The 15,720-nt window shown below is 40.8% G+C and overlaps 1 protein-coding gene across 1 annotated transcript in view; it reads left to right on the forward strand.

Moving 5' to 3' along the window:
- The first annotated feature begins 7,080 nt into the window (after positions 1 to 7,080).
- The window catches only part of LOC106653280, a 58,470-nt gene continuing 49,830 nt past the window's right edge, over positions 7,081 to 15,720 (forward strand). The window contains exon 1 of the mRNA XM_023457959.1: positions 7,081 to 7,344. Coding sequence (XP_023313727.1) covers positions 7,320 to 7,344 — 25 coding nt within the window. The 5' untranslated portion in view covers positions 7,081 to 7,319. The remainder of the gene's footprint in view (positions 7,345 to 15,720) is intronic.

A 15,720-nucleotide genomic window follows, 5' to 3' on the forward strand; every position in this document is an offset into this window, starting at 1 on the left:
TCAGAGTGTCACAAATAATCAGAGCATTAAGTCGAGGTACTATCCATAATGCTCAACTCATAATCTACTCCCCTATACAGAAAAACAATTATTACAATTCTCAAAATTAAGTTTATATTTCAAATATTTTATTGCAGTTTTTAAAATAATAATGAGATTTTAATTTTAATTTTGTAAATCTGATTTCCTCTCAGGTTTTTTACCCGAATAATAATAAAAATGCCTCTATAAACATACCATTCATTTTTATTTTAAACATAAAATGAAGCAAATTTTCATCGTTAAAAAGTTCATCATTCAATGAATTCATTATTCAGAAGTCTGAAAAATTGAAAATAGCATATATATTTTGGGCCATCTATCACGAGAGCTCGCTAACAACGCCAGACTTGGTATGATGCATCAAATCTACTTCATACTCGACTCGAAGGCAAACACAGAGTCGTAGACATGGTAGCATAGCTCATATCTCTCAATCTTCTCTTGGCCTGTATTTTCTCAGAGCTCGTTCGCGCGCGCGCGTATACCTACTACTTGGCTGTGTCGACGCGTCATTGCTCGCTGGAAAAAGCAGCGCGTACGCGTACACCTATATACCTACCGAGCGCCCAAGACTAAGACGACTATGAGCAAACGAAGAGAAGACGACAAACAACCACAGACGGCTCATGACTCTCTAGCGCGCGGCTGTACTCCGCAGTCTGCGGATGCTTCATGTTTCATATGCGTACCTATGCTAGTATATATCCGAATGTACATCTGTTTACATATACGTGTTTACGCAGAGGCGCAAAGTTTCTATGGATACGCGCGGCTGCGTGAAGCTCTCTGTATAATACGCTCCCGCGGCCTACACGTGACAGTGACGAGATTCTAAGAAGTACTACCTCACCCAAGTGCAAAAGTCGAAGATGAACAGAAAAGGAAGATGACAAAAGAGTTGAAGTTGAAGAAGACAGTTGTGGGAAAGAAAGTCCGCGGTTTTATAGTGACTTTGCCTTTTTCTAAAAAAAAAAAAAATATCTCTCATTCTCTTTTTCGCCTACAGCGAAACTCGAGCGTGGCGCGTCAAAAGCCAGAAACTTTGAGACTCCGGATTCTTTGCTTCGTACTCGTGAAATGCAAATTCGTGGCTGCAGTTAATGTTACTCTGCTCTCGCACGCCAGAGCGCTAATTTGAAGCCATTATCTTCGAATGATACCACGTACATTTTGATGAAATTTGCGGCGAGCTTATGCGCGCGTCTGACCAAAGGCTGCTTACATCACTGCGCAGATGCTACGTATGTTGCATACATCGCACTTCATTTTCATGAACTTTATAAATTGAAACGTAGTTTGCATCTAGAGCTTTTAATTTTATTTTGAATTGAATTTTGTGGATTTTAATAATAATATATTTTAAGCTTCATTTTATGAAACGTTCATCCTCACATTTAAAACCCTACATAAATTGCTCTTGTAAAAAACTTATTTTTATTTAATGATCGGAACCTTGAAAAAAGGGTATCAATCATTTTTTTTTGTTCTAATAAAATCCTAGGATGTATTTTACACGCATGTTTAAGTCACTTGGTACCTCCGAATGACGATAACGACGAGGCTCGCGGGAACCTGTCGTGAGTCGTTGCTCACGGCAGCTGTGCGTATATTTTTGCGAAACACATCAGCACCATCCGATCGGCCCGAAGCCTCGCTATAGTAAAGCGCAATTTATATATGTATATACTTATACACAGAAGCACGCGTATCTCTATAGATATACGTATGGTTAAAGTAGGTCAGAGCCTCCTTTGCGCGTTCACGTTCGTGCAGAGTCTCGAGCTGCTCGCCACGCTGCTGCAGCGCCGGGCTGCTGATGGTAAAGCGCGCGCGCGCGGCCCTCTGTGCTGCTGCTGCTGCTGCTACTCTCGTGCAATGTACCACGCGAACGCGCGTTAGTTTCGCTCGTTACGGGCAACGGCTCGCATCGACACTTCCTCGCGCTGCTGCTGCTGCCAGCAGTTGCAAGTGGTGTAGCGTTGGTGCGCGCGTCCAAGAGCTTGCGTGCTTTTTTGCACGCGGCCGAGTCATAAATAATTCACGCGGAGTGCGCGTTTCCCCTGCGTTTTTCTAATATCGCTGCGCGTTTTCGTGTAGCGCGACGAACCTAATTTTCGTCAATCTAATAACAAGTACGTCTTGTGAATACGTACGAGTAATATCTAATCAAAGTATATGAATAAAATTGCGAACGTGCTTTCACATATCAGTAACCACCGCATGTTCCAGCGGCTTTTTTGTTTTTTAATTCTCACCTGTAGAATGTGGCTCTTTTAGTTATTCAGTGTTTAGCAAAAGTAGGTTGGCCAACGGTATACGCAAATAAGTGCAGGTGCTTTACCGTGCACGGATCCTCTGGAGAGTGAGTGATCATCGATTGAGTTTTCGCCGAGTGCGTGTAGAAAAATGACGACTAGAAGACAGAATTGTCTCGATGGGAACGAACAGACGCCTCGGCAAAACGATAGCTCCAACGACAAAACTGGAGAATCGCGCTCGTGCTTGGATTTACTGGTCGTCGCAAGCTCTCAGGTATATATCTATATATAGTACGTAGTAGATTCGCTATAGTAGACGAAACGGATCGCTGAAGCACGCGTTATGGTCTCGTCCAAGCTTGCGCGCGCGCGAGCCCGCATAATCGCTCGCATCGGACGCTTTCACGCTCGTCGTGCTCCGCTGCTCGGCAGTATATACAATATATATAGCTCGCTTGAAAAAGCTCGGCTGTGCACCGAGAGAGAGAGAGAGAGAAAGGGTTACGGGGTACATGGCTAATGAGTCTTCGACGCGGCAATGGCTTTTATGCGCTGCTGCTTCTTCATCTTCTTCGTCGTCGTCTCACGCGTAACGGAGTTTTTCCTCTTTCGTTATGCGCGCGTCTATCTATGCGTGCATCAACTTTTGCTTGCCGCGCTTATACATACATAAACGAGTGCCAAATGACTAGAAGTGGTAGAGAGCCGCTGGATAGACGCTAGAAATGCGCAGAGAGGGGCTGTGGAGAGATCGGGGGGGCTCCCTTTGTGGTCGCCACAAAACTTCGCTTGTATCTTCGCACAATTGCAAGTCTGCGCTCGAGCCAAGTATCTCGCATGGACGACGCGTGCACATAGTCGCGCATGTAGCCGCTCTTCGCACTAGCTCGCTTACGCTTCGGAGCTTTTAGGCTAGCTGTTTATTTCGCACTTCAAAGTTGTGTAACGCTCGCGCTTCTCTCTCTTTCTCTCTCTTATACGAGCGTGTTTACGTGTCTGCACGCGCGAGCGCGCGCACGTCATTGCTCCGATACTGCTGCACTACTCTATATAGAGATGCAGGGATACTTCGCTTGCGAACGCGTTCGAGCTCGAGCTTGCAGCGCGCGTATTAAGATTCGTAGAAAATGGACTTTGCCGCGCGCGCGCGCGTATCTGTGTGTATGCATCGCAGCCCCGCATATATACGTATACGTGCGTGTATGTAACGATACTCTCGCACGCGATGCTACTAGATTTCCCACGATTATACTTTGTAGCGCGCAGCTGGCTCTCTCCGCGCACGATGAAATTGTTATTCGCTATGAATTTCAAAGTATTTCAGTTCGGAGTTCGATCGTGGCGGCGATCGTGCGCTAAATCTGCACGGCACATGCACGGGGCGATTTAACCACCCGCCGTGCCGCTTTGTTAATAGGCAAATTTTGCTTTTCCAAAGGCCAGAGCGGATAGATAAATTTATCTATGCACATTTTGCACCGTTTGTCTATAGAATTTGTAATGTAAGGTAGTTTGCTCGGTAATTTCATGTCATTATACAATTTCAATGCACGCGGAGTCCGGCGCGTATATACTTTCATTGAAAATTGCTACCGACCAGATCTACCCACCCGACCACCGCGTTCGAAAATCTCGAATAAATTAGTGTCTCAATTTATTTCTATTGTTATTTGTGCTTTCGAATGTGTCACCGGCGTTTTACCCCTCGACGGTCGTGCGACGGACGATCCAATCAAATCATGAAAACATTATTGCAACATTGTACGACATTGATTCGATCGCTGAGAAAACAGTATTTTTGCATGGTTCATGTTTACTTTTCGACGAACCGTAGGGACTCGCTCGGTAATTGGATGTTTGCGTGGCAGTGCAATATATCCATCTGCGCACAACAGCGTACATCTAGTTTTTCGAATGCATTTTTCCCTCCAAGTTCGAATTACTCGAGCGAATACAATTCGTTTCTCGGTTCAACGTCTCGTGTCGCTGCAAATATCGAAAATTTTAATTGCTATAATCGCTCTTTGCCATGACTATTACCTATTTAAAAGTTTATTAAGAGTTAAAATGCGCAAATACTTCTGTAAAGCAACGTTCGGTAGAGCCTCGTGATATCTGAGGCAATAAAAGCAGCGAAGACCCACAACGAGAGATATCTATATATGCTCGCTGACGAAGCGAGGGAGGCAAATGTTGGTGGCAGATTAGCACCCACCTCGCCGGCTCTTTTGCGTGCACAAATGCCAAGTACATATAGATATGTCTTGCGCATAGAATTGTGGCAATTCGATGAACAAAGCTAAATAAAAGCTAAAATCTCATCTACCGCGCTGAATAAATTTATGGACGATTTTAACTCTAGGAGCGAATGAAATTGCGAATTGCTTTTAAATACATAAGATTATTGAACCGGAAATAAAAGCGAACTAATTATCTTTTCGAATCTTTTCGAATTTAACAAGAAAATACTGCTCTATCCACATTATACAACTCTAATTGATATACTCTTTCTATGCGCTGGATTTGATTTTGTATTTTCATATTTATCTTCCATCCATTAAAATGATGTGCTTTTTTCGTACGTTTGAGCAATAGTTTTCGTTAAACTTAACTTGAAAATCTACAAAAAACGCTGCATTTCGCTTGAGACAGTGAAAAATTAAAAAAAAAACATACACATAGCTTTACTTATCCAGAGTGAAAGCATAATGGTTTATTTGAAGGGCTTCGTCCGAAAAAAAGCGATACGTTATAAAGGGGAAGGCTGGTGGCACTACTGCTGCAGGTGCAGCGCCAGAGAGCGGACGCAAGCAAGACATTCGATGAGTAAGCGATACTTCTTGCTACTGCATAGTCATCGAGGCGGCTTTTTCAAGTAGCTGCTGCTGCTGCTGCCGCCGCCGCCGCTGTTGCTAGCTACTGCTATTGCTGGCTTATTTTTTCGACACGCTGTAATAGGCGTATTTAAATGTCCGTTCATTTTTCAGACTTCATTCTTGCACACATCAGACTCACCTGTCACTGTAGGCGTTTATTAGCAGACTTTAAAAGTTACTTTGAATTTCATTACCGCTTTTCCGTGCTTACGAATTTCGCATTATTGATTTGCCTTGACTAAAAAATTGATTACTCGAAGGAGTTGTTTGATGTTTACGTGAAATAAATATTTACCTTTTCAAGCGCCATAATGCATCGATACGATTTATCTTAAGCCAGAAAATGTATTCAATTACTTTTTTCTCAAAGCACACATTAATTATGTGAAGTAAAAGCTTGGTTTACCGAAAAGCTTTTTTCGAAAGCTCCTCTGAAGAGCCACCGCGCAGTATCTTTGTTGGCCCAGACCTACAGTCAGACAGACTGTCTGTAATAGTCTGCCAAATTCAATAGAACGCTTCAAATTTCACTCGTACAGCGTTTTATTATTCTTTTCATGAGGTAAAGTCGGGTCTAGCCTCGTAGTGGCTGCAACTTATTTAGCAAATGGAAAAAATCAAATCTTTTTTTGTGTGTATCAGTTCGCGGACCCAATAATACGTCGAATAAAACGTTGCCCCTTGCTCGCGGATATCGTGGCCGCGTGCAAAGTCAATAGAAAAAAAAAAGAAATGTGTGTACGTTAGCCGCACCGATCCTCTCCAGAGCAAGAGAAGCTGAGATGATGCAAGTGCAATGACATTATAGCTCTGGCGTATATTTATATAGACATGATATCGGCTTGGAGTGTTGAGAATGACTTTGCTCTGCACGTGACAAAGAAAAATACGTAACACCCAGCAATGTACAGACTTGCCACCTTTTCTCAGCTCTTCCTCTCGTTGACGTCTGTCCTTTTTATAGATCGTTTTCTGAAAGGGTATACGTCTTGCATTAAAATATTTGCCAACTCCACTGAATATAAGTTTTTAATGTATTCAAATGATTTTCGAAACACAATTATCATAATGTAACAAACTTTGAATATAACGTATCTAGTTTCAGTTGAACGAGAAGTTTTCGATGAATATTTTCTTTCTTGTTGAGTAAGAGGAAAGTTATTATTATTCTCGAACTTGTATTCCCACTTTAGGCCAAAATCAGTTTCGGTGAAGTTTTTTTTTTAAACTCTTACTAGTGTCGCAAAGTGCAGTACAATAATTTCCATGAGAGGGAGAGATAAAAGCACTCCGCTTTCTGAAAAAATCGAAAACAACGAAAGATGAAAGTCCCGGGCTTCCTGTGTCTCCTTGCTAGCTACGAAACAGAAAGGACATACATTGTTTCGTGAACCTTAGAATCCCATCCGGTATCTTTTTGAGTGTGTGTGCATGTGTGTCTGTAAAAATTCGGTATACTCGCGGTGTTGTCTGGGCAAAGCAAAGTCCGAGAGTGCAGCAAGTATCAGGAAAACGAGTTGGCTGCTTTCCCTCGCTTTTCCTTTATTTTTTTTTCTTTTTGATGACCCCAATTTATGACGCAGCTTGTGCCCAAGACTACTTTCGGTGTTATTCACGCTTCTCTGCTTTCTTTTCCTACTTATATCTAACTTCATTCCTTACCGGATTTCGGCATTAGCAGGAACTCGCGAAATGACTCGTGTCCAAAAAATGGTTAAACATTTCAGTATAGCTTGGATTTTTTTTTCATTATGCAATTTTACAAATAATTAATATTCTATAAGCAAATGTCGAATATAATAAAATTAAACGGTGTAAGTATTTTCGTATACGGAAGTAATTCATGTTGACTGCGCAATGCACTTGTGAATATTAAATAACTATGCAATTTTGTCGTTTCAGAATTTGCTGAGAATGTAAATGGTTCATCTCATCCGCGTGTGTTGTGAGTGTGAATCAGGGACATCGTTCGCATAAATGCTTAGAATAACGCTGCGCTTGACAATAGCTTCTCGAAGCACTCTCAGCTGCATTCTCATCGTTATTCGCATTTGAAAGCAGTTGTGCGCGTGTGTATGTGAATTTGTTTCGCATTGATTGATGAAAACTTCACGGAAGAACGGGTGAACGCCTCGGAACGACTATGATACCGTTTTCCGTCATGAAAGGTAAGGATTCTCATTTGTTTAATCGTAAAATCTCATGCATACAATAGCTCTAAACTTGCGAGCAATACCGAAACCTTTGTAAAACGAATTCATCGTTTCGATTTTATTTTATGCACGGATCATCGAGTATCGCATGTTCTAAGTGAGGTATAACATTTGGGAAACGAATTATGCTGCTCTTAAACGCGAGGAGTAGAAACACTTATCTTTCTTAACATAATATATGGCTGATTCTCTATTAAATCGAACTCTATTAAACTCTACTATAAGACTTAAAAGAAGGATATCTAAAGATCAATAAAAAGCCCCGGCAACTTCAAAAATATCGTTTTTTCATGTTGTTACACGCGACCGATAATCATAAAATTAGCGTTTTTTTCATTTTCAATTGCTTCTAACTTGATCAATATGAGAAAAATCATAAAAAACATTTTTCTCAATTTTTCAATTTTTTTTCAATTTTTAAATTCTAAATTCTCAAATTTATTGTAAGATTATAAAATTGCTAGTTATCGCTTCACGCATTTTCAAGCAAATTTTAAGAACATTTTAAGCCATTTATTTTAATGTTTTTTTAATAAATCAATTATTAACTAAGGTACTAAAATTTTGAAAATTAACGTGACGTCATATTGATTGTTATAATATACCATACTTTACTTAATAGTGTATATTAACTAAAAATAAAACAATAAAATACGTATCAAATGATTTTTAAAAATCTATATTGCGGAACCAGTTATCTATACGTCACTAGCTTTACCACCATATCTACGACTAACAACTGATACTTAACACCTAGATTAAACCTGAATTTCAAAAAGGAAAGAATTCATAGCTTTGATACATATTTCTAGCGTCTATGGCATGAATACTTGAAAATCATCATAGTTGAACGTGTAACATGATAACAAAATAAGTTTTTCATGTCAGCTAAAAAGGAACATTTTGGTCATTCGATTCCGCGGAGAATCGGCCATATACACGTTCTGTAGACTGGAAGAGAATTAAAGCAGTGGAAATAAGATTCTTCTACGTTGTTCGCTGCTGCCTTGCTGCTGCCGATGCCACATAGATACATGTACCCCTTCGAAGTTCCTTATACTTTAGGATAATTTAATTGCTGTTGCTACTATACACCAATGAAAGTGCGACGGAGAAAGAAAGAGGGAAAGTCGAGTCTTTTCTCTTTACTTTGGTATTAAGAGCTTTTGTCGAATTGTTGGATTAAGCTTTTTTCGCTAGTTCGTACGACTTTTTTGAAGCTATAATTTACCGTCTTCCGTATTTCTCTTTTCTTTGCTTAAGATTATTATTTAAAGTTACTGACAAATTTAAAAAATAAACATTATAACATTCTCAACATTTCTGTGAGTTTTTTTACCTACAGAAATAATATTCTAATATGAAACAGTTTCAGATTCACTCATGATTATGCATGACTAGTCTCTAAATGTTTGGGAAGTGCGTGAGAAATTATTCAAGTTTCCACATAATCCTTCATTCACATACGTTTATCCAGTTCAAGTATCATCATATTTGATTTTTTAACTCATTAATTATCTAATTTGATTCGTTAATGTTCGAACCGTAGGCATACTCATCGAATAAGCTCATTATAATGGGGATATGGTGTACCGTTCAAGTCACTTCATAATAGCATTAATAACCTTAATGAGCTTCCATCGTACTTCCTTTTTCTTTGCCATTGATCGGAGGTATAAATTTTGATAATAAGAAATAAATGAATTGCAATTTGCGAGAGAAACTTATTGTACGAAGAGGATTTTTATTCGTTTCTTTGAGAGTATAGATTCTCGTTTCTGCGCGAATCTCAAATGGCACAGACTAAAAAGAAAGGAAAATTAGTCGGAGTAAATTTGTGCGATAGTTAAAACGTCGGATTCTGAAAGTGACAAAGAATCCGGCGGCTATTAGCAAAGCTTTTGTTTCATTCGGCGGAGCAAGCTTGCAACCGAATTCGGTGAACAAATGCCGCCTCCTCCTCTTTCAACTTGATACGAGCTGATGAGACTTGGCACACGACGCGAAGTAGCAGCAGCAGCAGCAGCAGCACGAGGCGTGCGCTACACCGTACAGACCAGCGTTCGTTCGCTTTCGACTCAATTATTCGCAAAACAGAAAGCTCGGAATTATTATCTGATGCGGGCGTGCTTGCAGGTGTATAGATATACGTGCAAGCGTAGTGTGTAAACACAAGAGCGGTGGAGGCAGTGGTGGTGGTGGTGGTGGTAGTGGTGCACTACTGTAGTCGCATACATATACAACAGCCTGCACCTTGGCTTGCACAACACAGACTGCGTTAGCAGGCGTAATCTAGTTTGTTCATACAGGCTAAGGGAAGTATTAGCTATCAGGCTCGTAAGCAGGGATACTATCGCGGTGGCGAATCGCGTGGTTCGCAAGATTAGCCCGACTCTCCGCGCTCTGTATACATATAATAATATGTACACCTTCCGGCGCCCATAGCGATGCACACACGCGCGCGCGCGCACACGTCGTAGCTGGTACGAGCCTGCAGCGCCGAGGCGTCCGCGCGCTCTCGGCACTCCGCTGCTTTCCCTTTCGCGTACATTCGTAAATTTCTAACGTTTCACAGCTCGCTATTCGTCTTATCTGCTATATACGCGAGCTTCGTAGCATATCTTGTAACGCTGATGTTTTCTCACCTCGTCAAAATGTGCCAGCTTATTTTGCTACCGGCTTATTCTCAACATTTTTGACCGGTTGAATTATAATCTTCGCTGCGCTTGATATTGTTTTAGCTAATTATCGTGTGCTCGGAGGAAATGAGTGCTAGGGTTCAAAAAAGAAACGGAAAAGTTTACTTGAGCTGTAATACTTGGGGCACTTCTCTTCATTGTGACGTGGATTAATACTTGCACCGATGTTTGAGGTCCCAAGACTTACCGTAGACGCGTTTTGCCAATAAATAAGCCGTGAAAAACGGCTGCGACTGTCTATAGGTATACACAAATCGCCTGACGGGGGTGTAAGCAAAAAAAATCGCTTTACGTGCAAATGCTTTTTTACTCGCTGCGCGAATGTCGCCGGTAACTGGCAATATATAGAGATACACGCATACACAAACGCGGCAGGCCCGCTCTCTGCGGTATATAAAACAGAAAAGTCGAGGCGAGGAGAACAATTTATGCGAAATTACGTCGGCTGCTTGGACGGAAAAGGAAAATGGCGGTTATGCAAGGGCCCGGACATTTTTTTCACGCTGAATTTTCATCAACTACGTATAAATTTTCACTTGCCTTGTCACAGTTTCCAAGTTAAATTTGAAAAAAAATCGTTCTATTTTTCAAAAATACATACACGCTGATCTAATCGCGCAAAACCCGCTAGCGCCACGTACATCCAATTTTCCGGCTATACTTACAAGTGAAGCGTGCACGCATGTGCGCAGAATTTTTTATGCTCTCAGTGAGAATTCATCGTTTTTGATCCTTTTACTTGCTACGTATGCAACAATTTTTATAAAACCAGAACTGTGTGAGTAAAAATGTTTTATTGATTTTTTTAAAGTAAGCTTATTTAAGTATATGTCATATTTGTGAGTTGGAAGTTTCTTGAAGCACCCCGTTTCTTCCTTCTTTTCTTCTTTCAATCAGTACCATATTAGATAATCCTTTTTAGTAATTGATTATGACTGAGAAAAATTTTAAATAGAAATAGAAAATTTTTTAAAGTCATTTATTTAGAAATTATAAATACTATTGTAGATTTACAGTATAAGTGAATTATTATGAATGCGAAAAAAATGAAATTGATACTGTAGCAAATTTCACGAAAAATAAGCGAGCTCCGCTTGCTCGCATACGTGTATTAGTGGATATTTTTTAAAATCTTTGTGGAGTATCAAAAATCGAGCAAAAAAAGATTTTTCCAGGCACCCAGCTAAATATAGAAAATAGAAAAAAAGAGCAGGGTTGAAAATAAAAGTAAAGATATCCATACAGCGGGCGATGAGAAAATATCAAAGCAAAAGAAAAATTACGAGAAACGAGGAAGAAAAAAGCTATGCGATTCGTAGAAAAAGAGAAAGAAAAAAAAGAAGTATAGAAGAAGGTGCGAGGCGCGCTAGGTGTATATATATAATGGTCGGGAGATGTGCTGTTGGCAGTGCTGCTGCTGCTGCTGCTGCTGCTGCTGCGCCATCGCCACTACCACAAGCGTTGCTTTTGGCCTAGTTTCGTGTCATTCAATGCCTCGGGGGATCTTCCTCTCCCGGTACATATAGCCTTCCCTCGCTCTTAGTCGAGCGCCGAATATATACACGGCGCGAGTTTGCCGCAGCCTTGGAAAGTTCAGAGTGTGTGTCTGCAGAAGAGAAAGAGAGAGAGAGCGGAAGGTTCAGAGGCGGTTCGAAGTCATAGTTTGTACCGCACCGAGTATCGATTGCCGGGCTGCCAAGTACAGAAATATAGAAAATTGCGCTTTTTATTACATTTGCCAAGTGTTTTCGGCGAGCTATCTCCTTCGACGCGCCGGCTGGTATCGATCCCTCAAAATTTCATGCTCGTTTGCACATTCCGCACGTGACGAATTTACACTGCCAGTTTAAAATCTATGTTGAAGCTCATATCTGTAAGCTTCCTATGATGTAAACGTTCCAAGGAAGCAAGCTCGAAAGCGCACTTTAACAACGCTACGCTACTTTGCTGCAATAGTGATGACGAAATAGTGCACTTGTAATCTTGATTAACGAAGCATAAATAAACAAATTTTCGTTGAAATAATTCGTCAAAAATTTGTCTCGAAGTATGTGAAAATTTGAACTTCGCATTTGTATGCGTAATAATAAAGCCCGAATACAATGCAATGTTGCTTGCAGATACTGCACAGGTAAAAAGAAGTAAGTGAAGTAAAAGAAAAAGCAGAAAGGTAACAAGTAGCGACGTAGCCGAGAGAAAGACAGTGAAAGAGAGAGAGAGAGAGAGAGAGAGAGAGAGAGAGAGAGAGAGAGAGAGAGAGAAGAGAAGAGAGAGGAGAGAAGTGTCGTGCAGGTGAAAAGGTCGAGTGACCTGAATCCACCGATAATTGAAGCGATCGTTCATGTACAGAGAAGAGAGAAGAGAGAAGAGAAGAGAAAGGGAAGCGAGAGAGAGAGCAGTGACTTGTCTCTCATTCTCTCTTGCTACAGGGGGGTTGCAGCTATCGCTGCAGAAGCGATACTTGTGAGTTCGCTAACCTTGCTTGTGCAAACACTCTCTCGGTGCACACGCCCCTGCGCTGATATATATTATGTTCTTCATCGCGTTCGTATACCGCACGATTCTTTGACCGTCTGTGTGTGTGTGTGTGTGTGCAGAGGAGTTTGCGTGTACCGACGCTTCTGCCGCCGCCGCTGCTGCTACCGCTGCTCTCGACACATCGTTGCGTGTTGGCCAGTTTTTTTTCTTCTTTTTTTTTTTTTGACTAATTGGACAATTGCAGCCTGTGTAGCCGAGGAAAATTCTGAATTTCAAATTCTTCCTCGTCCCGCCGTGCCACTAGACTGTACACGAGCGCCCGCGCGCGCGACATTTTCGTATAATTAAATTGGATACGCGTAATTGAGCAAGCTCGTAAGCTCGTATTTACCGTCTCTATCACTCTCCCCCCGTCCCTTTCTCTCTCTTTCTCTCGCAACGCATGGCCAAATGACTTCCAGTTCCAATTTCACGCAATTCCATTTCGTCGATCATTTCATTATGCGAAAACAAGATTTGTTTTGTATCGGACCGGCTTAACTCAAGAAGCAAATAACAAATAAACAGGGATAATTGGGGATCAAGCGATTTAGCAGCGCCGGTCGGTGTAAGCGCAAGAACAAATTCGTTCGATCCGTTTTTAACGCTCGCTATATAGCTTCGTAGCATTTCATAGCGCGTTGCTAAGTAAACCGATCTGCGCGATCCGAGCCATCGTGTCTATATAAGGTTTTCAGAAAAAATGGGATATCCATTTCTCGGCTAAGCCAAACCGAATAGCAAAGCTCTTGAGTAAACAAATATGGTTGAGAAAGTAAGAGGTCTCTCTCCAGGAGGGGGGAGAGAGAGAGAGAGAGAGAGAGAGCAAAGAGAGAAAAGAAGAGGAGAAGGGAGAGCAGGAACGACTAGAGCAGTAACTCGCAAAAACAAAGCGATCTACGACTGCGGTGAGAAATATGCCCAAGTTATTCATGGCATTTGTTAAAAAAAGACAACGCGCGGCAGGAAGATAGCATCTGTTAACACGATGTGCGCTGCGTGTGTCCCTACTGCACATATAATACGTGTATTCGCAACTCGCATAGCTCGGGCAGAAAGTTTCGCGTATGTATCTGTAAGGCATGTATCGAACGGAGGACACCGAGGCAGAGACACGCCGCATCCACGAGCAGCTGCACAAGCGCGCGCCTCGTGTGCATATTATAGTTATACATGCGGAGGCATAGCTACACGAGCTCGCGCTCGAAAACGAACGACGATACTATTCGCGATACAGGCTACTACCACTACTGGGCGCTACATAGGTAGCGCAAGCTCGTGCGAGAGCTTTTCGTTTGTTGTCTTGTCGGGACCTGCATGTACGTATATTCGACCCCTATGCAGCGCACGCATATTTGTCGAGCTTTTCTACAACTGCGCTGCACTGCCTCTGTGTATGATGTAGTAGTAGTGGCGACCGAACTGGTCCACTACTGACGCCCCGAGGCTATACGCCAGCCTCGTTTGCCCGCTCTGGAGTGTCCTTTGCCTAGTCCCCTGTATGTGTGCACACCACCACTGCGTGGCCGCAGTACCAGCTGTTTGCTCGGATATGTATGCACGCATATTCGCGGACTCGACTCGATTCCTTCCTACATACACTCTTTTCGACTCTCACGTGCTAATGCGCGTCAACAGCGAGCGAGCTGCATGGCATAACTGCCGTTTGGTCGCTTCTCTTATGCTTCCTTTCGGCTGGTATCATATAGGTACACTGAAATACTCGAATTTGCCTATCGAATTATATTACTTTTTTTTACACATAAAAAAATGTAGATGTCCTTCGATGGTCCTTTGAGCCCAATTCAAAAAATAAATAGTATTTTTTCTAAAGCAAGTTTCAATATTTATCGTTTAATTATTAAAAATATCATAAGTCTATAGGATCTCATTTCTGTAACCACTGGTAGGAGTTTTTAGATGAAATAAGAGCACTTATAATGAGCGCAAAGATAGCAGGAGAAAAAGAGAGATATAAAGTGTAAGATAGCAGTTGTAAGTATAACAGAGGCATAAGCTCCAGTAATTTGAGTCTCCAAAATGTACTTATGAATTTCCACACAGAATGGTTGAGAACAAAAACAATACCATTTAATGCCGCTGGATTATTATCCTTTCAGAACATTTTAAATGTTCTTGACACTAAAAATAGAAAAACTTTATCGTTTGAAAATTTTAAATAAATTTTCTCGAGAAAAATTAATTAAATAAAAATATTTACGAATCATATTTTTTATGATTTGCTCTGTACTAATCATAAAAAAATCACCGTATTCACGTTTATTCATGTTTATTAAAACGATCTCTGTACAAAATTCGAGAAGATTGATAGGAAAAATTTGATAATTCAAAATTGAGCTTGTGTTTCATTTTAGGAGTTCAATTGTAATGACTGGAATTTTCGAATTGGTTTGCATCACTAATAAATTACAAACATCGTGTAATATAAACCACGTAATATTTAAATGAAAAACTACATTACAAGCTCGAAAAGCCCAATTTTCTGCGCGCTCTGACAAAGTCAACCGTCATGTAGGCAAAGCTTCGTATATTGAAATACATATGTTCGTATTCATGCTTATATACTGCATAAGAATACATAAGTGTAGATTTAAAGTAAAGTAAATACACACAATGAGCTTGTGCACGCATGAATTCATTGAAGCTAAATAGTTTTATAGGTCATGTAATCAGGTGAGCCTCCGAGAACTTAGTGGTGTGGATCTCTTTTTGGTCCAAATGAGGTGATGAACAACTCTTTACTTGAATTAAAAATTTTTATTCGTTTAAAAGTCTTCTGTAGTGAGCTTATTAATGCAGTTCTGTTGTTTCAAAGAATTGTGTTAGAGATGCAGAAAAAATACTACGGGGATTTTTATGATGGGTGTAAAAGAAACTTTCTTGGCCAAAGGTTCAAATAACATTGATATTATGAGAAACTTCATAGAATCTGTACATTGACTCTGCTTGTTGTACGCGAAAATCACTTACTTCAAACTTTTGATGACCGCTGCTTGATTTCAAATTATGTGATAATAAGAATGATAGGGTAAATACATTTTAACAAACGAAAGTAATCGTTTCTACGTACTTATCATCAACTTCTTCCTAGAAT

The sequence above is a fragment of the Trichogramma pretiosum genome, unplaced genomic scaffold (genome assembly GCF_000599845.2).
Source record: "Trichogramma pretiosum strain Unisexual culture from Peru unplaced genomic scaffold, Tpre_2.0 scaffold93, whole genome shotgun sequence".
NCBI lineage: Eukaryota > Metazoa > Arthropoda > Insecta > Hymenoptera > Trichogrammatidae > Trichogramma > Trichogramma pretiosum.